This window comes from Mustela erminea, chromosome 3 (assembly GCF_009829155.1).
Source record: "Mustela erminea isolate mMusErm1 chromosome 3, mMusErm1.Pri, whole genome shotgun sequence".
Taxonomy (NCBI): domain Eukaryota; kingdom Metazoa; phylum Chordata; class Mammalia; order Carnivora; family Mustelidae; genus Mustela; species Mustela erminea.
In genome coordinates, this window is record NC_045616.1 from 87,700,658 (window position 1) to 87,726,923 (window position 26,266).

The window sequence follows — 26,266 nt, forward strand, 5'->3', positions numbered from 1 at the left end:
CCCGTGTTGGCTTTTTTGCCTCCGGCCCCCAGCCCCGCTCCGTCTCTGCCCTTGCGGAGCTTAGGGCCCGCGGTGCTCAGGCCCCGCCTGTGCCAGGGTGGCTGGGTCAGCAGAGTGATGCGGATTCCTGCAGTTTGCTTTCCCAGCCTCTATGCTCGCTCCTCCCAACTAGGCCACTGACTCTAGGTCTCTCTTTGGTGCTGTTCCTGCAGCCTGCACCAAGACCACTAGGCTGGTCTTTGCCATCCTGCAGTCAAGCAAAGAGTATTGATTCAATTCCTATTATGTACCCTTCATTATGCTGATCATGCAGCAGGGATCTGACAGACATGGTCCCCTGAGATCACAAAACTCTCAGTCCATTGAGGGAGTTGGACAGGTAAACAGACAATTACAAAACAGAGCCACTAAGTCCTGAGCTACACAGCAGGGTCTTAGGTTTGGGAAGCACACTGACAGCCTGGGTGTCAGAGGAGGCATCTGGAAGAAAGTGTGACATATGAAGAGAAGAAGGATGCCTTGGAGTTAGGCTGACTTAGAGGAGGTGCACTTCAAGCAGAGGGAACAGCATGTGCAAAGGCACAGAGAAAAGAGAAAGCATGGCGGATTGAAAGGCATTTGGTGTGGCTAGAGCATAGGCTGCAAAAGAGCTTGTGGTGAGAGAGGATGCTGCAGAGGCAGATGGGCCTATGATAAGAAATTTGGACAAGAAGCAGTGGGTAGGGGCACCTGGATAGCTCAGTCAGTTAAGCGGCTGTCTTCTGCTCTGGTCATGATCCCAGGGTCCTAGGATCGAGACCCGCATCAGGCTCCCTGCTTAGGGGGGAGCCTGCTTCTCCCTCTCCCTCTGCCTGCCACTCTGCTGCCTACTTGTGCTCTCTCTCCATCTCTCTATCAAATAAATAAAATAAGTAAAATCTTTAAAAAAAATAAAAAGAAGCAGCAGCAGTCGGTAGTCACTAGGTATTTTAGGCAGGAGAGAGACATTTCTAAAACCTTTCCCAGATCATCCCGACAGGACCTGAGTCCTCTACCCTTTTTGACTGGATTGCTATGGCCTTCTTAACATTCTCACGTGTTATGATGAATTGAATCTTCTCCCTTTAAACTATAACCTCTTTGTGGTCAGAAGTAGGTCTTATCCATACATTTCATTGCTCCATCTAGCCAAGTGTCTTGTTCTATAACTGCTAATTTAAAAGAACCCCCCCTACTTTAAACCTTAGGTGGGAGGCATGGCAACAAAAACAACAAATTATTTTATGAGCCATGTCACTTCTGACCATGGATCACAGAAAAATAGGCTTTCCCCTGTACTGCGCTAAAGGTAGACGCCTCTTGAAAGGCAAGGTTTGGGGGCCTCTTAAGCCCCTTTTCTGGCTCTGATTCAGAATTATTTGCTGAATGACCATTGTAGATATGGTGTAAATGATTATGCTTTGCGCTTCTAGCCTTATAAGTTTTCATGGTTGCCTCCATATTTACTACATTGTTTTCTCAAGGGAGATGTTCGTTCAGTTTTATGTGGATGCTTAAAAGTCAGGATGATGTCAGTAGTTTGGCCCTCACACTCTTGGCCCCAAGCAGCCTCCCTGATAGCGAGGGCGGATAGCAAAGCTGATTGCAGATCAGACGGAGGCCTAATGGGGGGCTGTTGCTTTGCAGCTTACATTGATGCAGTTAGAAGAAACAAATACCCAGAAGATAGACCTCCTGAAAGTCATGACCCCTGTGGGTGCTGTAACTGCATGAAAGTGCAAAAGGAAAAGAAGTCTGAGCATGAGTGGAATCCAACCCGACAGGGTGAGGGGAGTGCCACTTACACTGAGGAACAGCTGCTTGGGGTACAAAGGTGAGTCTGTGGTGGGATTCAGTGAGTGATTTTAACGTAGAGTTCCTAGCAGAATGTGTTACATAAGCATTGACTGCTACTATACTTTTATTATTATTATGGAAGCACAACAGCTTCTTGGCTGCAGAGGCAAGCCTCCCTCGGTGGAAGTGGAGTCTCGGGGTATAATCTGAGGTAACTTCCCTGCTTCTGTGTAGAAGAGTCAGGGAAAACCAACTAGATGAAACAGACATCTATACAACAGTCTAGCCAACAACAGCAGAGTACACATTCTTCTCAAATATACACAGAAGCGTTTTCCAGGGTAGATCAGATGTCAGGCCGCAAAAGAAGTGTCAATAAATTTAAAAGGATTAAAATCATACAGTGTGTGTCCTCTGATATCAACAACAGAAGCAAATTTAGGAAATTCACAAATATGTGAAAATTAAACATTATATTCCTAAAATAACAAATAGGTCATAGAAGAAATCTTAAGCAAAATTACAAAAATACTTTGAGATGACTGAAAATGAAAACACAACATAGAAAAATGTGTAGGATATAGCTAAAGCAAAGCTTAGAAGGACATCTATAGCTATAAATGTTATATATATTTTTTTGTTTGTTTGTTTGTTTGTTTTGTTTTAAATCTCAGATCAGTAACCCAATCTTCCACCTTCACGAACTAGAAAAAGAAGAGCAAAAAGAGTACACTAAATCCAAGCAAGCAGAATGAAGGAAATAATATAGAGTGGAAATAAATGAAATAGAGGTTAGAAAAACAAGACAAAATCAACAAAAGCAAAAATTGGCTTTTTGAAAATGTCGACAAAATTAACAAACCTTTAACTAGGCTAACCAAGAAAGAGAGAACACTCAAATAACTAAAATCAGGAATAAAAGAGGGGCATCACTACCAATCTTACGATGATAATAAAGATTTTAAAAGGATACTATGAACAATTGTACACCAACAAATTAGATAACCTAGATGAAACAGACAAATTTGTAGAAAGGTACAAACTAGGAAATCATATGGACCCACTACAAATACAGAGATTGAATTCATAATAAAAAAAATTTCACTCTGTGACCCAGCAATTGCACTACTAGGTATTTACCCAGAGGATACAAACGTAGTGATCTGAAGGGGCACGTGCACCCTAATGTTTATAGCAGCAATGTCCACAATAACAAAACTATGGAAAGAGTGCAAATGTTCATCGATAGATGAACAGATAAAGATGATGTGATGGTAATACCTACACACGATGGAATATAACTCAGACATTTAAAAAATGATATCTTGCCATTTACAATGATGTGGATGGAACTAGAGGGTATTATGCTAAGCAAAGTAAGTCAGAGAAAGATAATTATCATACGATTTCACTCATATGTGGAATTAAGAAATAAAACAGAGGGTCATAGGGGAAGGGAGGGAAAAATAAAATAAGACAAAATCAGAGAGGGAGACAAACCATAAAAGACTTTTAACTGTAGGAAACAAACTGAGGGTTACTGGAGGAGTGGGGTGGGCATTAAGGAGGATACATGATGTAATGAGTACTGGGTGTTATATACAAATGATAAGTCATTGACCTCTACCTCTGAAACTAGTAATACACTGTATGTTACTTAGTTGAATTTAAATAAAATAAAAATTCTATTTTTTTAATAAAATAAAATTTTTAAAAAATTTTTCATAAAGAAAAACCTAGGCCCAGGAACCTTCACTGGTAAATTCTACCAAACATTTGAAGAATTAACTAATCCTTCATAAACTCTTACAAAACATGCAAGAGAGGGGAGCACTTCCCAACTCATTCTATGGGGCCAACATTACCCTGTGACTAAAACCAGACAAAAACATAAGAAAACTAAACTATCAATCAATATCCCTTATGGATAGAGATTCTAGCAACATGTAAAAACATATAAAAAGGATTCTATACCTTGGAGCTCCTGGATGGCTCAGTTGGTTAAGCATCTGAGTCTTGGTTTCTGCTCAGGTCATGAACTTGGGTCCGTGAGATGGGGCCCTGCATCAGACTCTGTGCTCACTGGGGAGTCTGCTCCTCTCCCTCTCCCTCTGTCACAACCCCCCAATTATGTACCCTCTTTCTCTTTCTCTCTCTCTCAAATAAAAAAAAAATAAATAAATCTTTTTTAAAAAGATCATATACCAAGTGGTATTTATCCCAGGAATGCAAGGTTGTTTAACACATGAAAATTAATCAATGTGATACACCATATTAATAGAATAAAGGACAAGACCACATGATCATTTAAATAGGTGCAGAAAAAGCATTTGACAAAATCCAACACTTTCATGATAACAATACTCAACAGAATAGGAATAGAAGAGAACCTCAACTGATAAAGGCTATCTATTTAAAAGCCCACAGCTAACGTCGTCATACTTAATGGTGAACAACTGGATGCTTTCCAAGATCAAGAAAAAGACAAGTATGTTCACTCTAGCCACTTCTATTTACCATTGTACTACAGGTTCAAGCCAGGGCATTTAGGCAAGAAAAAGAAATACAGAAGTCATCCAGATTGGGGGCACCTGAGTGAGTCAGTCAGTTGAGCTTTAGACTCTTGGTTTCAGCTCAGGTTGTGATCTCAGGGTCTTGAGATTAGCTCCACGTTCTGGCTCTGCACTCAGCAGGGAGTCTGCCTGAGATTCTCTCCCTCTCTTTCTGTCCCCATGCTTGTGTGTGTGTGCACATGCTCCCTCTGTCTCTAAAATAAATAAGTAAATCATTTAAAAAAAGAGGAAAAAATTTTACAGAAGTCATCCAGATTGGAAAGAAGTAAAACAGTATTCATAGATGATATGATATAATATAAAAAATCCTAAAGAATAGAGATGCCTGGGTGGCTCAGTCGGTTAAGTGTCTGCCTTCTGCTTGGGTTGTTATCCCCCAGTCCTGGGATCAAGCCCCAGGACAGGCTCCCTGCTCAGCAGGGAGTCTGCTTCTCCATCTGTCTGCCGCTCCCCTCCGGACTTGTGCCCTCTCTTTCCCAAATAAATAAATAAAATCTTTATTAAAAAAAAAAAAAAAGAAAATTCTAAGGAAGACACCCACACTGTTAGAATTAATAAATGAGGGGCACCTGGTGGCTCAGTTGGTTGGGCATCTGCCTTCAGCTCAGGTCATGATCCCAGGGTCTGGAATCAAGCCCCCGCATCACGCTCTCTGCTCAGCAGCGGGTCTGCTTCTCCCTCAGCCTATTGCCACTTGTGCTCATTTTCTCTCTCTCTCTCAAATGAATAAATAAAATCTTAAACAACAACAAAAAAAAGAACTGATAAATGACCTCAACAATGTTGTAAAATATAAGATCAGTATACAAAAATCACTGTTTTTCTGTACCCTAGCAAAGAACAGTTCAAAAATGGAAACGAAAACAATTTTAATTTATAACACCATCAAGAAAGTATAAAATGCCTGAGAATACATTTATCAAGAGAAGTGTAAGATGTACACTGAAACTATAAAACTTCATTTAAGGAAATTAAAGGTCTAAATAAATGGGAAGGTTGCCTGTGTTCATGGAGCTAAATATTGGAAAGGATTATTTTATTAAGGCTTAATATTGGAAATGGTGGTAATATTACTCAAATCGATCAATAGATTTCACATATCCCTACCAAATCCCTCACTGCCTTTTTTTTTTTTTTTAAAGATTTTATTTATTTATTTGACAGAGAGAAATCACAAGTAGATGGAGAGGCAGGCAGAGAGAGAGAGAGGGAAGCAGGCTCTCTGCTGAGCAGAGAACCCGATGCGGGACTCGATCCCAGGACTCTGAGATCATGACCTGAGCCGAAGGCAGCGGCTTAACCCACTGGGCCACCCAGGCGCCCCTCCCTCACTGCCTTTTTTGCAGAAACTGACAAGCCAATCCTAAAATTCATATAGTAATACAAGGGACCCAGAATAGCCAGAACAGTCTTGAAAAAGAACAAAGTTGGAGGACTCACATTTCCAATTTGAAAGCTTATTACAAAGCTACCTTATGAAGACAGTGTGGACTGGTATAGGATAGACATGTAGATCAATGAAATAGACTTGAGAGTCCACAAGTAAGCCTTTATATTTATGGTCAATTGATTTTTTTTTTTTTTTAAGTTAAAGTGGGATTCAAATCCTGTTTGTTTGGGCTTTTTTTTTAAGATTTTTGTTTATTTATTTGACAGAGATCACAAGTAGGCAGAGAGGCAGGCAGAGAGAAGAAGAGAAGCGGGCTCCCCACTGAGCAGAGAGCCCGATGTGGGGCTCAATCCCAGGACCCTGGGATCATGACCTGAGCCGAAGGCAGAGGCTTTAACCCACTGAGCCACTCAGGTGCTCCTCAATTGATTTTTTTTTTTAAGATTATTTATTTATTTATTTGACAGACAGAGATCACAAGTAGGCAGAGAAGCAGGTAGAGAGAGAGGAGGAAGCAGGCTACCTGCTGAGCAGAGAGCCCAATGCAGGGCTTGATCCCAGGACCCTGGGACCATGACCTGAGCCGAAGGCAGAGGCTTTAAACCACTGAGCCACCCAGGCGCCCCTCAATTGATTTTTTTTAATGTAGGCTCCACACCTAGCATGGAGCCCAACCTGGGGCTTGAACTCATGACCCTAAGATCATGACCTGAGCCAAAACTAAGAGTCAGGCACTTAACAGACTGAGCCACCCATGTGTCCCAGGTGTCTGACTCTTGATCTTGGCTCCGGTCTTGATCTCAGGGTCCTGAGATCAAGCCTGGCTTTGGGCTCCACACTCAGTATGGAGTCTGTTTCTCTTCCTCTCTCTCCCCATCCCTCTCTGCTGTCCCTCCCCCACCTCAAATAAATAAAATCTAAAAATAAATAAATAAATAAAAAGAGTCAGATATCCACCAACCAAGTCACCCAGACACCCTCAGTCAACTGATTTTTCTTTTACAAGAGTGCCAAGGCTGGGGTGCCTACCTGGCTCAGTTGTTGGACCACGCAACTCTTTATCTCAGAGTCATGAGTTCAAGTCCTACATTGGGTGTAGAGTTTACTTTGAAAGAAAAAAAAAAAAGAGTGCCAAGATGATTTAATAAGGGAAAGAATTGCCTTTTTTTTTTTTTTTTTAAGATTTTATTTATTTATTTGACAGAGATCACAAGTAGGCAGAGAGGCAGGCAGAGAGAGAGGAAGGGAAGCAGGCTCCCTGCCAAGCAGAGAGCCTGATGTGGGGCTCAATCCGGGGACCCTGGGATCATGACCTGAGCTGAAGGCAGAGGCTTTAACCCACTGAGCCACTCAGGCGCCGCCCCCTTTTTTAAAGATTTTATTTATTAAGAATTGTCTTTAATAAATGTGTTGGGACAACTGGATATCCACACGCAAAACAATGCAGTTGGACTCCTTTCTCACACAAACACAAAAGTTAACTCAAAGACCTAATGTAAGGCCTAAATGTAAGAGCTACAACTATAAAACTCTTAGAAGAAAACATAAATCTACATCTTCATGACATGACACCCAAAGTACAAATGACAAAAAAGAAAAAAATGGGTCAGTTGGATTTTGTGAAAATGTAAAGCTTTTGTACTCAAAAGATACCATCAAGAAAGTGAAAAATCGACCCACAGTACAGGAGAAAATGTTTTTAAATTATGTATCTGATAAGGGACTTATATCTAGAACATATAACGTACTCTTACAACTCAACAATAAAAAGACAAATAACCCAATTGAGCAATGAGCAAAGGATCTGATAGGCATTTCTCCAAAGAATATATACAAATGGCTCTAAAAAAAAGATCTACAAATGGCCAATAAACACATGAAAAGTTGCTCAGTATCATGAGTCATTAGGGAAATACAAACTAAAGCCACAATGAGATACCACACCACCTCACACCCACTAGGATGGCAATTAAAAAAAAATGGACAATAGCAAGTGTTAGTAAGAATATAGAGAAATGGAACCCTTATATATTGCTTATAGGAATGGAAAACAGTGTGGCCAGTTTGGAAAACAGAAGGCCAGTTCCTCAGAAGGTTAACTATAGCACATGACATAGCAATCCACTCCCAGGTATATAACCAAGAGAACATACTTCCACACAAAGACCTGTCTATGAATGTTCGTATAGAATTATCCATAATAACTCCCAAATGGATGTCCATGAACTGGTGAATGGATAAACAAAATGCATGTCCATGAACTGATGAATGGATAAACAAAATGGGGAATATCCATACAATGAATACTTCTTGGTAATAAAAGGAATGAAGTACTGGGCACCTGGGTGGCTCAGTGGGTTAAGCCTCTGCCTTTGGCTTAGATCATGATCTCAGGGTCCTGGGATCGAGTCCCGCATCAGGTTCTCTGCTCAGCGGGGAGCCTGCTTCCCTCTCTCTCTCTGCCTGCCTCTCTGTCTGCTTGTGATCTCTCTCTGTCAAATAAATAAAATAAATAAAAGTCTTAAAAAAAAAAAGGAATGAAGTACTGATACATGCTATAACATGAATGAACCTTAAACATTATGCTAGTCAAAGAAGCCAGACACAAAAGTCACATATTCTATAATTCCTTTTATGTGAAATGTCCAGAATGGCAAATTTACAGAGACAGAAATTACATTATTGGTTGCCAGGGGTTGGGAAGTAAAATGAGGAATGACTGCCAATAAGTAGGGGTTTCTTTCTGGGGTAATGAGGATGTTCTGGAATTAGATGGTGATGATGGTGTACAAATCTGAATATACTTTTTAGAAAATCAATGCATTGTGCATTTTAAGAGTGAACTTTGTGAATTGTAGCTCAAAAAAACTGTTACTCAACAAATAACAAATTTATACAAAAGAGAGAAAGAGGCAGAGGAGTATCTGCCATGGAAGCAGGGATTGGAAACTGGACTGAGGATCCAAAGGATACCCATGGGCAGCTCTTGGGGAAGGACCATAACTGACATTCCAGACCCTGCTTTATAGTCCAGCCTGTGTTACTGAACTCTTGAGCAAGATGCTGGGCCTCCCTCTGTCTGACTGGATTGTGTAGTTGCAAAAGACTGGAGATATTTTCTAAGTGCCTATCAGTAGAGGATAGATATAATCCATAAAATGCAATAAGTGTAATCCATAAAGCAGTGCAGCTTTTGAAAAGAATGACATAGATATGTAATAGCCAGTATTTATGGGCTGTCAAGTGCTATCAAGTACCTTGATGAATACTTCATTTAAATGATAACAGCTTGTGAAATATAGTTGAAATTGTTATCCCATTTCAGAAGATAACATTAAGTCACAGAGCTAAAGTACACTGCAAGATAAGATCCCAGCCAAGGCATTTTGACCCCAGAGTTCATGCTCTAGTACAACATTTCTCAGAGTGTAGCTTAGGAACCCCAAAAACCTTGGGAGTCTGTGAGTTTAAAACAATTTTGATAATAGTACAAACACATTATTTGCCTTTTTCACTCTCATTCTCTCATGATTGTACAGTGGAATTTTTGAGAGGCTACCTGATAAGCAGTTATATCGTCACTCTGTTTTAAAATTTCTTGTTTTCTTTTCTAGTATGGTAAATATTGATAGATATAATTCACATGAACAAAACTCTTCTGGAGACTCAAGTAATTTTTAAGAGTATAAGAAACTTATGACATCACAAAGTCCAGAACTGCCATTCTAGTCTAAACTATTGTCCCAACTCGTCTCTGTATGTTATCGATCCATCTCTAAGAAATACTTTTGGTTTAAAAAAGGGATGGGGGCGCGCCTGGATGGCTCAGTGGGTTAAAGCCTCTGCCTCCCGCTCAGGTCATGATCCCCCACATCAGGCTCTCTGCTCAGCGGGGAGCCTGCTTCCCTTTCTCTCTCTGCCTGCCTCTCTGCCTACTTGTGATCTCTGTCAAATAAATAAATAAATAAATAAATCTTTTTTTTTTTTTTTTTTTAAAGGGATGGGAAATGTATAAAGATGATTACAATATGGGGACGCCTGGGTGGCTCAGTTGGTTAAGCGGCTTCCTTCGGCTCAGGTCATGATCCCGGCGTCCTGGGATCGAGTCCCACATCGGTCTCCTTGCTTGGCAAGGGAGCCTGCTTCTCCCTCTGCCTCTGCCTGCCACTCTGTCTGCCTGTGCTCACTCTCGCTTCTCTCTCTCTGACAAATAAATAAATAAAATCTTAAAAAAAAAAAAAAGATGATTACAATATGTTTATATTTAGGCAAAAAAGAAAAGGGAGAGGTGTCTATACATACACACAGGATTCTTAGAAAACTTCTCACATGGTTGTCCTTTGGATGGGAGATTGGTGAGCAGGGAATAGGGAAGCAGGAAGTTTTTTCACTGTATATAGTTTAGTACTGTTGGATATTTTTCTTCTACTGCATGTGTATATTATTAACTTTTTTTTTTAAGATTTTATTTATATATTTGACAGACAGAGTTCACAAGTAGGCAAAGAGGCAGGCAGAGAGAGCAGGAAGAAGCAGGCTCCCTGCTGAGCAGAGAGCCTGATGTGGGGCTCGATCTCAGGACTCTGAGATCATGACCTGAGCCAAAGGCAGAGGCTTAACCCACTGAGCCACCCAGGCACCCCTATATTAACTTTTTATAACAAATTTTTGAGGGGCACCTGGGTGGCTCAGTGGGTTAAAGCCTCTGCCGTCAGCTCAGGTCATGATCCTGGGCTCCTGGGATAGAGCCCCACATCGGGCTCTCTGTTCCGTGGGGAGCCTGCTTCCTCCCCCCTCTCTCTCTCTGTCAGATAAAGGAATAAAAAAATCCTTAACAAAAATTAAAAAAAAAATACACAAAGTTTTGATAGGTAGCTATAAGGAAAATGAGAGAGAAATCACTAGGGTGAGTAGGTATTTCTTCTGATCTTGCTGTCCTGTGTTTGAACGCTCAGGGGCTTAGCCTGCACCTTCATGTAAGGATCTACCCACTTGCAGGGATACAAAAAGAATAAAATATCAGATGTAAAAAATACTTTGATTTTAAAGTTTTTACATCATTTTTTTCGGATTTACCCCAAACCTCTTCCCCAGTAAAAATACTTTGAAAGGCATTAAGCTCTTGGTGTGAGGAGGACCTTGTTAATCAATTTGAAAGTGTTATGAATGTGTTCACCACTTTTCTTTTAGGTTTGCTTTGGAGCTAACAGATTGGAGGACCAGATGTAAATGTAAAATGTAAACATACTATTTTATAGTTAATTGTACAAAAGGGGTCTTCATAGACATACATGTTTCTGGTGTGTGTTTTTAGGATCAAGAAATGCAGAAATTACTATGAAATTCTGGGAGTTTCTCGAAATGCCAGTGATGAAGAGCTTAAGAAAGCTTACCGAAAACTCGCCCTGAAATTTCACCCTGATAAGAATTGTGCTCCTGGAGCAACTGATGCTTTCAAAGGTCTGATCATGAATTCCTATTTAATTCTGCCACAAGATGTTTCACCCTACCCTGTCATTATTTTATAAGGCCACAAGCAGGGCCTTTTTTTCCTGCCATACCTCTTAAATAGTGATTATCAGCATAGCTCCCTCCTGTCTTCGTTCACTTACTTTAATTTCTTTTGGAAAAAAAAAATATTTGATTTATCTGTAATGGTACCTTTTTAGATCTGAGACATAAATAAAAATCTTACTTAAGACCTTCACCCCCAGTGAAGCTGTTGATTCGGGCAAGAATTATCAATGGATGCTAAAACTGCCAGGTGACAGCTTTTTGTTGAATAGAATGTTACATGATGTCAGAGCATCACTCCCCAGAATACCTACTGATTACAAAGGGGAAAATTTGCATTATAATGGAGATATCTAGCTGTCACCACTTTAACCCAGTGATCCAGCTTATCATCACCAATACTGGACCCGCCTCACATTATATGATATGGCACCTGTGTGGTATTCTTTCCCAGAATGTTCCACCTGAACCTAATAGTGAGGAAACCATCAAAATATGGGACATTCTACAAGGAACACTGTCCTGCTCTCCAAAATAGTCAATATAATGAAAAGTAGAAAAGGTGGGGAGACTGTTTTAGAGGACAAGAAACTAAAGGAGTATAAGAGCAAATACAATGCATGAACTTTGGATGAATTGCATGGATTGATATTAATTTTCTGAGCTATGATAATGGTATTGTGATCATGTAGAAGACTCTTCTAGGAGGTAGTGGCTGAAATATTGAGGGATGACGTGCCATTATACCTGCAGCCTACTTTCAGATGGTTCAGCAAAAGAAATCTGTACATACTACGTGTACATATGTATTTATGTAGATATGGAGTAATGAGGGAAGCAATGTGGCAAAATACTAACAGTTGATAAACCAAATAGAGGGTATACGTGTGTTTATTTACTGTTTTTTCAACTTTTCTGTAGATTTAGAATTTTTCTAAAGAAAAAGTTAAAAAATTATAGCTCTGAGAAATTTAAAAGTCAACATTTACCTCAAAGGACAATCTCCCTTTGTTGGGGTGCCATTGTGAATCTTGTTCTCCCCACAGTTTCTACAAAGAAACAACTAGATAACCCACATTCTCTTTACACCTTCACATAAAGTATCTCACAGACTAATGCCATTTATATGAGAAATTGGCCAGATTTCAAGGGATGTGATATTGAAGCAACTATTTAGCCTTTTTTATTTGTTTTTCTCTATTTAGCTGTTTTATTGCTGTAAACATCTAATATAATTTCCTCGCTAGAAGAATCATAAATGCTCTTCCTAACTGTGTTTCTCATAGTGTTGGCTGAATTAGAGGTAGGGAATGGGGATGTTTTAAGGGTTTTTTTAAATAAAAAAATAAAATAATAAAATAAAAAATAAAGATTTTTTTTCAAGGTTTCTTTGATTACTGGCAGTGATTGTATGTTTAAATTAATTTTAATTCGACGGTGTTTGCATATTTGTGCATAGAGAGGAGAGGTGATGGTAAGCATGTGTAATCTTTCCAGTCTTTGTCTGTCACTGAGGCATTGGAGATAGGTTTCCTAATTTCTAAAGCCTGCTTCTAAAGTAGGCTGAAACGTGACTCTGATTAGTGAGGACTTTGCTTTTAGCCAAGCTGTTGATTTTACTGATTATTTTATTTAGGAGATTGTTTCTGACTTGAAGTTAGAATACCATTGCTTATGTATGAACTGTTTCCAACCATAAAGTAATTCCTCTCAAGGAAAATACGGACAAATTTTCGATGAATAAAAGCAGTAGTTCTTAGTTCGTCTTGAGTCCCATATTGTTTCTGGCTTATCAAACTAGATCATGGAAAATGTCAAGGGTGAGAACTCTGGTGAATTTTCTAGGCCCAAACACCTTTCCTTAGCTCCCCACAACATCATGCAGCAGCCTACAACTCTGGGCTCTTCATTGCTGCTTCCTGTGTTACCCCTCAGCTACACCAAAGACTGTACTCAGGTACTTTTTGGTTTTGGTTGCAGCAATAGGAAATGCCTTTGCAGTCCTGAGCAATCCTGACAAACGACTACGCTATGATGAATATGGAGACGAACAGGTGACTTTTACTGCCCCTCGAGGCAGACCTTATAATTATTACAGGGACTTTGAAGCCGACATCACTCCAGAAGAGCTATTCAATGTCTTCTTTGGAGGACATTTTCCTACAGGTGAGTATTTCAAAATTATAGCTGGAAAATTTCTCTCTCTCTCTTTCTGTATCTCAGCTAACTCCTCTTCGAGGATCTGAATAGAAGGACCATGGTATGGTGGAAACAGCAAGAATTTGGAATCAGATAAGCTAGGGTTTGAGGCAAGTCTCCAGCCAACTGTGCACAACTTTAACCAGATCCCTTGGTCTCTCTGATTCTGTTTCCTCACCTGAGAAATGGCGCTGATAACATACACCTCACAGGGCTGCTGTGAGGATTAAATATTTTTAAGTGCTTAAAAATAAGTAGGTAGATGCCTTTTATAATTACTGCAAAATAGCAGCTATATAAAGATAAAAGTTAGAAAAATACCCTGAGGGACTTGGCCGTTGGAATAATTAAATACCCAGGAAGTAAACTGAATTTTATGAATTGCTGTTAAAGACACTAGTGTTGGGGTGCCAGTCAGTTGGGCATCCAACTCCTGATCTCAGTTCAGGTCTTGATCTCAGGGTTCTGAATTTGGGCCCCATGTTGGACTCCATGATGGGTGTGGAGCTTATTTATAAATAAATAAATAACCTACTTATTTATAAACAAACAAAGCTACTAATAACATAATCTGATATTGGACAAGGAAGCAGACAAGAGCATGTCAGACAGGATTCATGGCCCAAATGCTCTTTCTTTACTAGCCTTTTAGGGTTCTCTCACTCACTAGTCACAAAGGACTATTTAAATAAAAGCAGGAGAGCACGTTCCATTTGCACCTGGTTCACTTGGCTTACCTACTGTTGTATTTTTCTACTGAATAAAATGGGACAATACTCTGCCATCAGAGAACCTAGCTGGGAACAAGGACCTTGGGAAAAGCAAGGAAGGAATGTTTGCCATATCCTATACTAGGTTTTTCTCTCCTTCCCAGGAAACATTCATATGTTTTCAAATGTGACAGATGATAGCCACTATTACCGCCGGCGTCACCGACATGAGCGGATGCAGACACGGAAGGAAGAAGAAGAAGAGAAGCCTCAGGTACCGAGAGAGGACAGCTGAACTGCTGCTCATCCACACTTGTACTGAGCTGACTTTTACAGTGTCTGTGATCAGGTTTTGGAAGTTCAACTTATGTTATTAAAACATGTTATAGGAAAACAGAGGCAGTGGCGGGAAGGGGTGGGTCGTTGGTCCAAATGGGCCAGGATGGTACCTCCTTCCCCACTCGTTCTTTGGTGGCTGTCCTAGGAAATCAGTTCCCCTGTGGGGCTGTATTGATCAAGGTTTTCTTCACTGCAGAAAATAGGAGTCCCCTTCAGAATACTCAGAACTAAAGGGAGTTGAAAGTAAGGGACCTGGGGAGTCTTCTGAAGCTCAAGGGCGGGAAGCACAGGACAGATGGGAATCAGGAACCAAGTACAGACAGGCACCCGTGCAGCTATCTGTCCATGACTCTTTGTGGCCAGATTGTGTCCACCTTTCCCACCTTTCTCTGCATCTGCTTTATTCTCTTTAAGCAACCAGCTTGTTCTGCTTTTGCCTACAAATAACCCGTCCACACTGCCCAAGTGTACATGTCCTTTATTCAGGTGACTTCGCAGCAGTGCACAGTGTTGAGTCTCAGTTCCACGTTTCTGGGAGGGAGAAGTGATTATCCCTGCTAGGATTAGATGTCTCCCAGTCCATTCAGCAACACAGCTGCATAATACTAACCCCACCCCGTGAAAGTCACAGTCTAGGCAGACTCACCCAGAGGTGTCTGCTTCATGGGCCTTAGAAAAGGGGACTGCATGAGAATAACTGGGTATCAGTACAGGTTGTGGGTGGGTCTCCTTCAGTCTTCTCCGCAGAGAGAACAGACTTCTCAGAAAAGCTCTGAGCTTTGTGCAGTACATTGCAGTAATTCGTATTTTCTTTGGGAAAACTATTCTTATTTTCTGTAAGCTTTACATTGATGAAGAACACTTACACCCAATATTGTTTTTCTTTTTCAGACTACATATTCTGCATTTATTCAGTTACTTCCAGTTCTTGTGATTGTGATTATATCTGTCATTACTCAGCTGCTAGCCGCTAACCCCCCATATAGTCTATTCTATAAATCGTAAGTCAAATATTTATCAATCTTTCTTAACAATTTGGAGGGTAAAGACTTGAATATTTCACTGGTACTGCTAACATTTCATTTCGCCTTTGTAGAAAACACTGGTTTTTTTGTTCAAAGGAACAGCTGGATAGTAATAGTGCAGAGACTGAAAAATACTGGAGGCAGTTTCTTGTGGGCTCAGGACATGGATTATTTTGTTCTACAGCGACATCATCTGATCAGCTGCAGAATAGCAGCAGCTGGTTTCTGAGAGATGAATAGACTAACTCCAGCTTCAGATTAAATCCTTATCATATCATGTTAGCTTTAGAATGAACCCTACTGAGCTTGTGGTTGGATCTCTGGACCCCTCTGGGTCGGGAACATAGTATCTGAGATCCAGTGATTATTTTCAATTTAAGTAATTGCAAGAATGGGACATTTATTCATGATGAGTCTATATAGTCAAACCATAATAGGATATTATTTTTGCTTTTGCAGAAAAATGCATGAAAACTATGAGCTATGATAGGTACTTCTTTATTTCTTCAGTTAGTTATTTCAGCTAATCAGTTTTCATCTTTGAGTCCCCAGCATCAACATCAACTGGCAACATGTTAGAAAGGCATACTTGTAAGCCTCATTCCATACATATTGAATCAGAAACTCAGAGGATGAAAACTAGCAATCTGAGTTTTTTTTAATTAATTTATTTATTTATTTGACACACAGAGAGAGAAATCACAAGTAGGCAGAGAGGCAGGCAGAGAGAGAAGGGGAAGCAGGCTCCCTGCTGAGCAGAGAGTCCGACACGGGACTCGACCCCAGGATGCTGAGATCACGACCCAAGCCAAAGGCAGAGGCTTAACCCACTGAGCCACCCAGGTGCCCAGCAATCTGAGTTTTAATAAGCTCTCCAAATAACTCTGGTTCATTGTCTGAGGATCACTGGATTAATTTTTTTTTTTTTTTAAGTAGGCGCCACACCCAGCTTGGAGCCCAACATGGGACTTGAACTCACCACCCTGAGATCCAGACCTGAGCTGAAATCAAAAGTCAAACACTTAACCAACTGAGCCACCCAGGCACCCCACTGAATTAATTATTTTAAGTTAGATGAGAAGAGAGTCGTTACTCATTATGGTTTAAGGGGCAAAAACCTTACAAAATGGGGGGACCTGGCTGGCCCAGTGCATAGAGCACACAACTCTTAATCATGGGGTTGTGAATTCAAGCCCCACATTGGGTATAGAGGTTACTTAAAAATAAAATCTTGTAAAATAATTTAAAAACCTTACAAAATGTGGAACCCAAGGGGTAGTATATAACAGGAAGAGTCCTTGCTGGCGATCACTGTAGACTGAAAACTATATTCTACTTCAGTATCTTCATTTTACGAAAAGGAAAACTGAGTCTCAGAGAGGAATTACTGCTGCCAGATCACCCTGGCCTGATTCCCTCTATTTCCCGACTTCCCATGTTTCTCCATTTGCTATTTCTCCCTCCTTTCTTACCCACCCAGTGGGGCGGAGAGGAACTTGCCCTGCTAACACGTTCCCAGATGGAGGTGGGAGCAGTCATGGCCTGAACCCTTAGATATCCAGGAAGATGCTTAAATACAGAAATCAAAGGAGAAAGCTGGGAAAATATTAACTCAGTCAAAATAGAATTTGTAGAGTTTGAATAAAACTAGCCTGGATTTTGCATGTTGCTACCACATTGTTTTAACTAGAATTTGAGCTTCTTTTTGTACTTCCTTACGGTTAGTATTTAGTTAACCCAGAACTACTGATGTTTCTAAGCACCACATACTATTGGGTATATTAGACCCACAAAGAGTTAGTACAGAAGCATCACTGAAATCTTTTATCTGATATTTTTGCTGTTCTCACTTAGAGACGCTATCTGGTTATTTGTGAATAGTTTACTGTAACAATCAATTCATTTGCCCAACATTTACCAATAGCCTGCTCTGTGCCAGGTACCATGCTGGGTCCTACACAGCGTACAACATATTTTAAGCATTCAGCATTCAACTTTTAGCCCAGAAACCAATATAAGAGAGGGGATTCTCGAAGAGACTAAAGTAATTACACTGAGGCTGAATTCACAACATGAATACACTCACATAATGATGACATTACAGTTACTGTTTTGCTGGGGAAATTATAAATGTTAGGTGTATTTGAAAGTGGTGCTTGCATCTGCCCTAAGAAGAGGGGATTATGGTCATGATATCTGTGCAGCTGGAGTTAAGAGTGAGATTGCCATATATAACTGGCTTACCTGAGCCTCGTCTCCTTGTCTCAGGACCTTGGGCTACACCATCTCCAGAGAAACACAGAACCTGCAGGTGCCTTATTTTGTGGACAAAAACTTTGAGAAGGCCTACAGAGGAGCATCTCTCCGTGACCTGGAGAAGACGATAGAGAAGGATTACATTGATTACGTCCAGACGAGTTGTTGGAAGGAGAAACAACAAAGTAAGATGTTGTAAAAGGGACTTTTCACTGGTTGTCATGCTTCCAACCTGAGGCATGCCCAGCTTCCCAGTCCCTCCTCTCTCCTTGTTTGAGTGGCACATGTTTATGGGATCGGAGGGCCCACTGGGGGGACAGAGGCCCATTTGGGACACCACCAAAAAAGTGAAATTCATTGAGAGGACACATGTGGCCAGAATTTGGAAACCTTAGGAACTTAGGCAGGCAGCACTAGTTGCCTATCTGTCTGTCTGTCTACTTCTCTCTGCTCATCTGCCCCACTCTCCTCTCTGCCAACTGCTTTCCTTTGCTTCCTCAAGCTTTCCTCCTTCACAACCTGGTTTTGCCCTCGTTGGTTTTGGTTGCTACCCTCCTCGTCACTCTCCCAGCTTCCACAGGCCCACTAGTTACTGGCCTCTTCCTACATCACAAGCTTCCTCTGTAAGTGCGCAGTGCTAGCTGGATTGGTCCAATTTCCTAATCCCACATTCCCTACAAGAAAATCTGATGGATCCACCCTAATTGTTTGAGCCAGACCAAAAGTCGGCTGTAGCCAGCTGGGGCCACCTAAATCAAAAGTGACCCTACCTGGGTCTGCCCCTTCAGTAAGTGTGTGGGTTTGAGCAGGCCTTCCATTCTGCTCTTTCTCTGAAAACAATGGGGGTGTCAGTGTCCACCAGTTAATTTAGGTAGTGCTGGTAGCAAGGGTAGCCATGCCTCTCAGCCAACAGGTTCATTTTTCATCCCACTTGAATTCCACACATACACACATGTATGTACACCTGTGCAGGCAGTGGGGGGGACATATACACACACCCTTAATAACTGTATCATATAAAATGTGGCTTTACTTTTTAAAAAGCAAGTGTACTCATTTTTTAAATGGTATAACTGGATATTATTAAACGTCTAACAGTGCCTGATAAAATTAGCTCTTTAGTCACAGTGCCACTAAGCCCTCGCTGACCCATCATGCAGCCCAGCTCCACCCCCAAGTTAATCTGTCCTTCCTAGGTGTTCTTAAAATGCTTTGTCCATGCTGCTAGCACAGTACTACTCTCAGTGTTAGCACTCTGTAGGTACGTGTCAGTCTCCCTGTTGGACTGTGGGCCCTCTGACAATAAGAGCCACATGTCTTACCAATCTCGTGTCCCAGGCCCCTGGCACCATGCTTGCTTCAGAACAGGTGCTCAACAAATGTCCTTGGAAGAGAGGATTCTCAGGCCTGGAAAATAATGAAAATGTTTGCAGATTAAGAATCACAGAGCAGGGTTAATATCCTTACCCTAGCCCTTAGGTACCTGGTCTCTGCCCTCTACTCCTCTAGAGAAGAGCCCACCTCCACTCGCAGGTGCATTAGGAGCTTGATAGGCAATGGTTCTGAGACATAAGGGGAAATTAAGCTGGAGAAAGTTGCTTTTTAAATTTTATTGAAAAATAAATACTGAAAAAAACAAGGAGGTCAGGAAGTACCCTACCTCATGTTAAACTAGTTGCAAGTTTTAAAAATCAGAAAAGAATTTTGGAGCAAGAAAGCTTTGGACAGAAAGGCATCTGATACATGGATCTAAATCAGGTAAAGGCCACAATGTGTGTCCTAAAAGTCCCCATTGTATTCACCCCTGGGAGGGTTTTGAATTTGTTGCTTTCTGTAAGAACTGGATGAAAATCTGCATTTCACATTCTTCAAACACACACCCACCCACATACACTCCCCAGCTGGAACTATGCACAGAGCTCATGGTAAGGATTACATCTAAAATGGCTTTTAGGCTTCTTCTCCCCATCTGCCTGAGGCCTAGTTTCAGGACTTTGGTACCCTCTAGATATAAATAAAAATCCAGTGGGTAAGCATGATGCATGTACCCACAAGTTCCAAAGAGGGGGTTATCAGCACACACCCCTTAAAAATCTATTTCTGGCATTTAAGGATGGTGGCTGTCCAGACTCTCTGCACGACCCAAATGCCATTTGAGAATGAGCAGCATCTGCCCTTCCGATCCAGCAGCAAGTGTAGCCAACAAGGTTAAATTTAGCACTTGGAGGTTGTAAAAATAAATCCACTTGAGAACGAAGTTCACTCTTGGCAAAATACCTAATGGAAACTGTTTTTAGCAAAGTTAGCCATTGTCTTTTTTCATCTTTTGTTCATTTCTCTTCTCTGTTTTCTCTTAGAATATTTAATCTGAGTGAACTTCTGTGAGTAATTCTCTACTCTGAACACTGATGGCCCTGTTTACTCCTCCACAGCTGCATCTAATCAACCCAATGCCAGGGGAAGTGGCCATTGCCACCAGGCTGGGATGGACAAAAGTAACAGGCAAGATCTGCCTCCCAGCCTGGCAGAGCTGAGCTGAGACCCTGGCCCTGCCTGGCCGAGGAGCACTTCTTTCTGTGACCCAGAGCAGGGCAGCACCGTGGGTAGAAGCTCAGGCTTTGCAATGGGGATAAAATGCTCTTCCTCCTAGAGATGCTGTCCGGGTTATAGAAGTTGATATGGGTATAATGCTTAGCCTGATGTCTGGCGCATATTAAGCTCCCGGTTCCTGGTGGAGTCCATGCCTTGCATGGTCTTGCGAGAGTAGATGCAGTACTGTCCCAGGGAGCTGAATCCTGAGGGTTGGCTGGGATCCGTGTGACCTTCTAGACCACAGGAGTGCAGAGGGTTCTTTGGAGGGGCTCTGGGACTTGCAGCAATTTGCCTGAGTCAGTTTGCCTGGAAGGCTCACTGCTCTGTCCATCTATCACACAGGAGTTCGGGGCAAGGGACATTTGTTAAGGAAGAAACGCTGTTCTCTTGATGCCCCTTCCAAGAATTTTTTTTTTTTTTAGAAGTCACTGAGTATGAACAGTCAAAATATGTCAAAAGTAATGTATTGAGTTGACCCTTTTACTCATGGAAGGGCAAAAGCATTCGCTGGCTATTTGGAGAGAAGTTTCTCCAAGCATGGTGGTGGGAAGTTGGGATGTGGTTCCTTGAAACACTGATGTTGTTGCAAAGTCATTGATCTGGAACAGGGGTCTCAAGCCGTGGAGCACTGAAACCTGGTTTTAATGAACTTTATGAAAAGCTGTGTGATATTTTGAGAAAATCATCCATCTAAGTGCAGTTACCCTTCACCAGCTTGTTAGAATGGACTCCAATGTAGAAAATAGTAAGAATCACTAACCCTTAATTCTTTCTAGAATGAGATGTCAGGCAGTGAGGCACTGAGATAAGCTCAGCAAACAAAAGACCTAAGGAAATCACTGAAGGAAAAGTTAAGCCACAGAATCTGTTCCATATGCCGGCATACCAATGACTCCAGAGGACCAAAGGCGTAGAGGCCTGAACAGGTTTCCCACATGCCAGAGAAGCCAGGGAAATGGAGTTGGTGAGGTGGGCAGGCCTGGGGCGGTGGGGGGGCTTTCATTTGGGCGTGGCACATGGGGCTCCAGGAAGCCCTATCGCCCACAACGATGAGGGCGCCAAGGCACGCCCTGGCTGGCAGGCACTGCAGGCAACTGCACCAGCGGCTAAAAGCACATTGTTCAGGGGCCCCGGGGACAGGCCGCCTGCCAAGCCACTAGGGCCCCGGGCTCAGAGCCTCCATTGTAGAGGGAGGGTTTTCGTGCATGGCCGCCCCTCACCCTGGAGTCTTGCACTTAATCTGCACTTTGGGCCTTCCTTGGTGTAAATAGAATCATTGTGAGCAGAAATGCCAGTGTTTTGTGTTGATAGAAACTTACTCAGAAACCAATGCCCGTTGTTCCCCCTGGCAAAGTATTAATTCCTGTTTCCAGTCAGTTTGCTGATTAATCAGACAGGTGCCTCTCGTTCCAGCAAGAAAAACAAAATCTGTTGGCAGGATGATTAAGAATGGATAGACATATTTCAAAATGATTAAAATAGCATTTTCACAAGTATGGTCCTTTAAACACCGAGTAGCTGCCTGCTGTCGGAGGCTTTCAAAAGCCACACAGCCCATCCAAGCGTGCCATCCTGTTAATACACAACACGTCTCTGGGGGAGGGGGGTGCTTTTCAGGCTTTCCTTCCTAAGAATGTCTCTGAAACCTGACAAAAGAATGAAAAATAGAGGCCGCCAAACTGCCGTTGCGTTGGGAAAGAACGGAGATTATATTCTGGTTAAAAATAGAATGACCTTCTCCACCATGAAGAGAAAATGAAATTCATTTAGTCAAGGAGACAAAGGTCACCGGATCCAGATGATTTCACTTTTAAAAGAGCCCAGCTGCCTTTGGCCTTTGAGTTAGGGACCCCACATGTGGTGAGGGAATGAAGAAAGCTGCCAGCAGCCTGGCCTTCTATAGAAGGCATACCCACCGGAGGGAGGCTCTGTGTCAGTTAGCATGTCTGAGTTATGATCCAGCCATGCAGGGGACAGAATGGAGCAGCTGTCTTTGTTTCAGATGACAGGAACAGGCGATTGGACTCCATTCTCTCCCAACTGCCATCTGAATGCCATTCGTAGAGAGGCTGTGAAACGGAGTCTCCTCTTACTGCACACGTGCACGTTTCCTAAGTCTGGTGCCAAATGTTCTATTGATAAGAACTAAGTCCAGTGCTTTTATAATAGACCACGGATACTGTAGGACTCCAGGACCACAGGTGGCCTTTAATCCTCGGCACCTGGTGTAGCCGAGCTACCGGACTTGAGTTTCTCGAATAAATGAGTAAGCATTTCTCAAATTTAATTAAAAGAAAAAGCATGAAAATAAAAGGAGCTGTGTTTCCAGAAATACTGAAACAAAACAAAGGAGCGCAACTCTCTTGATGAATTGGTTACCTCTTTTATCTTTCAGAGTCGGAATTGACAAATTTGGCAGGATTATACAGAGATGAACGACTGAAACAGAAGGCAGAGTCATTGAAACTTGAAAACTGTGAAAAACTTTCCAAACTCATTGGCCTGCGCAGAGGTGGCTGAAAGGATGCTAGTCCTGCACTGGGTTGGGGTTTTGCTACTTGTTACTATTTATGTTCCTAATTCCATTTTATAATACAAAATTAGGAAATGACGAACATTTTACAACTTGCTAACTTTCGTGGGCAGAGTTGAAGGCACTTGAGCATGGAGCCAGACTTGCCATCACAGAATCCTTCCTGGGGATTGGCTCCAGGGGCCACTAACAGTTCACCTGAATTGAATTAAAGGCAAAGTGTTCGATGCAGCCCCCCTGCTCCATGCCTATCCTGCCACTAGGACTGCAGTTCAGGCATCCCAGGGCAGGTCCACGTTTTCTTCCTCCTTCCCTTCTTCAGTTAAGTCTTGATATCCAGTCGTTCCTAGGCATAGCCAAAGCAGCTTTGCATTAGTTGTTTACAGTGTACACGGAGAATGATAGCTCTCCCTTCCTATGAGTCCTCATGGCCCCTAGCATTCAGCTCTTGGAACAGGTGCCCACCCAACTTTGCATTTTCTAAGGGAAATGAGAGATGTAAACTATTACAGTCAATAGTTTTCCATTGCCAATCTCTGTTCAGAGTTACTAGCATTAGCAAACTGCCTGATTTCATTTTCTTTTACTTCCTTAATTAACCCTCTCTCTTGTTAGAGGGTCCAGAAAGTAAAAGCCACTGGGTAAAAGAAACAGTTCCATGGACAGCCCAGCAGCAGAAAGCAGGGACCTAGGGATGAAGGTAAAACACATGCCTGAGTCTCAGCTTCTCAGTGCAGGTTCGCGAGGCCATCACAGAATCTGGAGGATATGAGTGGTTTTTTGCCATTTCCTCTTGCAGCATCACACTTGACCGGAGTTCCTACACCCCACACAAGTACAGTGGTCAGACCTAAGAGCAGGCATTGCCGGCCAACCAGACTGGTTGCTCAAGCCTAGAGCTGGAGGGGAAAGTCCCTCTTTCCATTGCTTCGGAGGTCAGTGTTGGTCCCAGCCATCCCAGTCTTTAACCCAGGGCCCCATCGCTTGTGATATGAGATGCCTTTTCACATAATCAACATTTATTGAGTGTCTAGCGTGAAACCGGAGCTCTCACATATATTTTCTTATTTTAGCCTCCTCACAACTCTGTGAAGGAGACGTATTATCCTTTTGTTTATGAAAGAGAACATTGTCCCAGAGAGGATGAATGGATGACCCAGTCACAAAACTGGTAATGGCAGAGCTAGGTTATCAAGTAGAAAATGCCATTTCTTTGGCAGTTCTAGCCAGATTGGTAAGGCATAATCTTTCCCAAGGATGCCCCAGTACCCCCTGACCATGTGACCCTGTGACCGTATATCCATTTTATGGCAGTCCTGTGTTCACTCTGGACCTTCCTCCCTGGCCTTGAGGGAACAAGACCCTCTCTATAACAATTCTGTATACAAAACAAGAGGTCCTCAAAGGCAGGCAGCCGTTCCCATTGGTGACAAGGAAGAGGTTAGTTACTACCTAGGCCTGATGGTTCTGGGCCCTCTCTTCTAAGTGAACTACTAGGACTGAGCTGCCTAGATCATCATGAATCAGAACCTGGAAGATCAATAGGTGATTGTAGTCTACATTCAATGTTTTCTTCAGGAGGGAAGGAAAGTTCCTATATCAAAACTGATTTCCAAAGTAGAGTTTGTCCTTTCAGAGGCATAGCCATGATTTAGGCAGACGTGTCTAGCATGGTACAACATGGACATTCCACAGGGTCAAGAGATGGGTCCTGAGGTGAAGAACTTTGGTGGCAGGAAGGGGACACCTGCTCAGCTGTGGGAAGGGGAGCAGCTCCAGAGAAGCCAGATTTTGCTGCTCAGCTAGGTCTACCTTCCTGGTCTGGGGGGACTTCCTTGATCCTTTCTGAGTAATTGAGGGGATTTATACTATAAAATATGCCTGTGAGCCAAACAGGCTTATGGAAAGATTCCCTATTCACACAAAAATCAAAGCTCTCCCCTCCCCAACTCCAGTCTCTTCTAGAAAAAAAGGGACCATGATTAAACTGACTTGACATGGATTTCATGGCAGAGATGTGTTGCCTGTGATGATACAAAACAGAGGTAAAACTAACTCCATTAAACATCAGGTCTCTTGTCTGTTTTCATAGCACTGATGGTACTGTTGTATTTATTACCTAAGAGACTACAACACATCTGGCTTTCCTCTCAGTAGAATGGTATTTGCCTTTGTTAAAGAATAGTTTCATCTGTTTGGTACAGTCCAGAATATAGCTGCACTCTAATTTCCTGGGTTCTGTTTTAGATGGGTTGTCTGCATGGTGGTAAAATAAGCATCTTCCTCTTGCCTACATCTTCTGGAAGTTTTCCTGATTATGTATAATCTCCTTAGGTAAGGCTTTTTCTTGCTGTTTTGCTGCGTAGTTCTCTACGTTAACATGAGCATTCACTCCGAATGGAGAGGGGTGAGATGGGAGTGGGGCTGAGGAGGCCGATCGGCTCGAGCAGAAGGTGAAGTTCCCACTCATCAGAGTGAAAGGGCTCTCTGCACCGGCTGATCAGCAGTGAGGAGGGGAGGGCAAAAACCCTTCTCACACAGAGGATCCCAGAGCCTCAAGGAATCCGTGTCCCCACATTAACAACCCTGGGGTTCATCTGTTCAAACCAGAAAATTTCTGAACTTCCTGGATCAGCTCCAGGCCTCACAGCTCGGGACAAGTGTCCCAACACTTGGGACACTTGGGACAAGTGACCAGTAAGAAAGTGCCATTGCTATGCTTTCTGTTGGAAACTATTAGAAATCACACTGAACTCCAAACCCCACTGGAACATGGGATCCAGAAGCCTGGCCAAGCCTTGTGCTGTTCTCATTTTCATCCTTCATGCTCAGGACTGGCTTTGTGAGGAGGCACTGTTGGGATTCCAGAAGTTTTCTGTTACAACTGGCCACACTTGCTAGCTCATCGTCTCTGCATGCTCTGTTCCTCACAGAAGCTAGCTCTTAATTAATATTTATTTTGGACTCATTTATGGTATAAGCTTAGTGTTCTAATATATTAATTTTTGGAAAGGGCCCAGTTACTCTACATCATATTTTTTGAGCCTGCGCTGCTGATCCCTTGTGCAGTGACCACTGAGTAACTATATATCCATGTGTTCGATATTGATTACATCATTTGCCTCACACTCGGTATTTAGAATTAATGATGTGAATGTTCTGTGACCAGAGCTGGGTTTGACACCGATGGAATCTGTTCCTGGGGCAATACGAATCCTGAAAACTCTGGTCACCTGATCCACTGCATCTGGATTGAGTGTATTTTAACAGAGAAAGAAATTAAATGATTTTATACAAAAAGAATGGGTCTGTATTTTCCC

At 42.1% G+C, this 26,266-nt stretch overlaps 1 protein-coding gene across 3 annotated transcripts in view; it reads left to right on the top strand.

Moving 5' to 3' along the window:
* Nucleotides 1-26,249, top strand: part of DNAJC18 (DnaJ heat shock protein family (Hsp40) member C18) — a 29,526-nt gene extending 3,277 nt beyond the window's left edge. For 2 of the 3 annotated variants that reach the window (XM_032336532.1, XM_032336531.1), the window contains exons 3-9: nucleotides 1,666-1,852; nucleotides 11,093-11,238; nucleotides 13,273-13,458; nucleotides 14,366-14,475; nucleotides 15,432-15,541; nucleotides 17,834-18,006; nucleotides 22,809-26,249. In XM_032336532.1, coding sequence (XP_032192423.1) covers nucleotides 1,666-1,852; nucleotides 11,093-11,238; nucleotides 13,273-13,458; nucleotides 14,366-14,475; nucleotides 15,432-15,541; nucleotides 17,834-18,006; nucleotides 22,809-22,933 — 1,037 coding nt within the window. In that variant the 3' untranslated portion in view covers nucleotides 22,934-26,249. The remainder of the gene's footprint in view (nucleotides 1-1,665; nucleotides 1,853-11,092; nucleotides 11,239-13,272; nucleotides 13,459-14,365; nucleotides 14,476-15,431; nucleotides 15,542-17,833; nucleotides 18,007-22,808) is intronic. The other variant, XM_032336533.1, reaches the window with a different exon arrangement.
* Nucleotides 26,250-26,266: the final 17 nt, after the last annotated feature.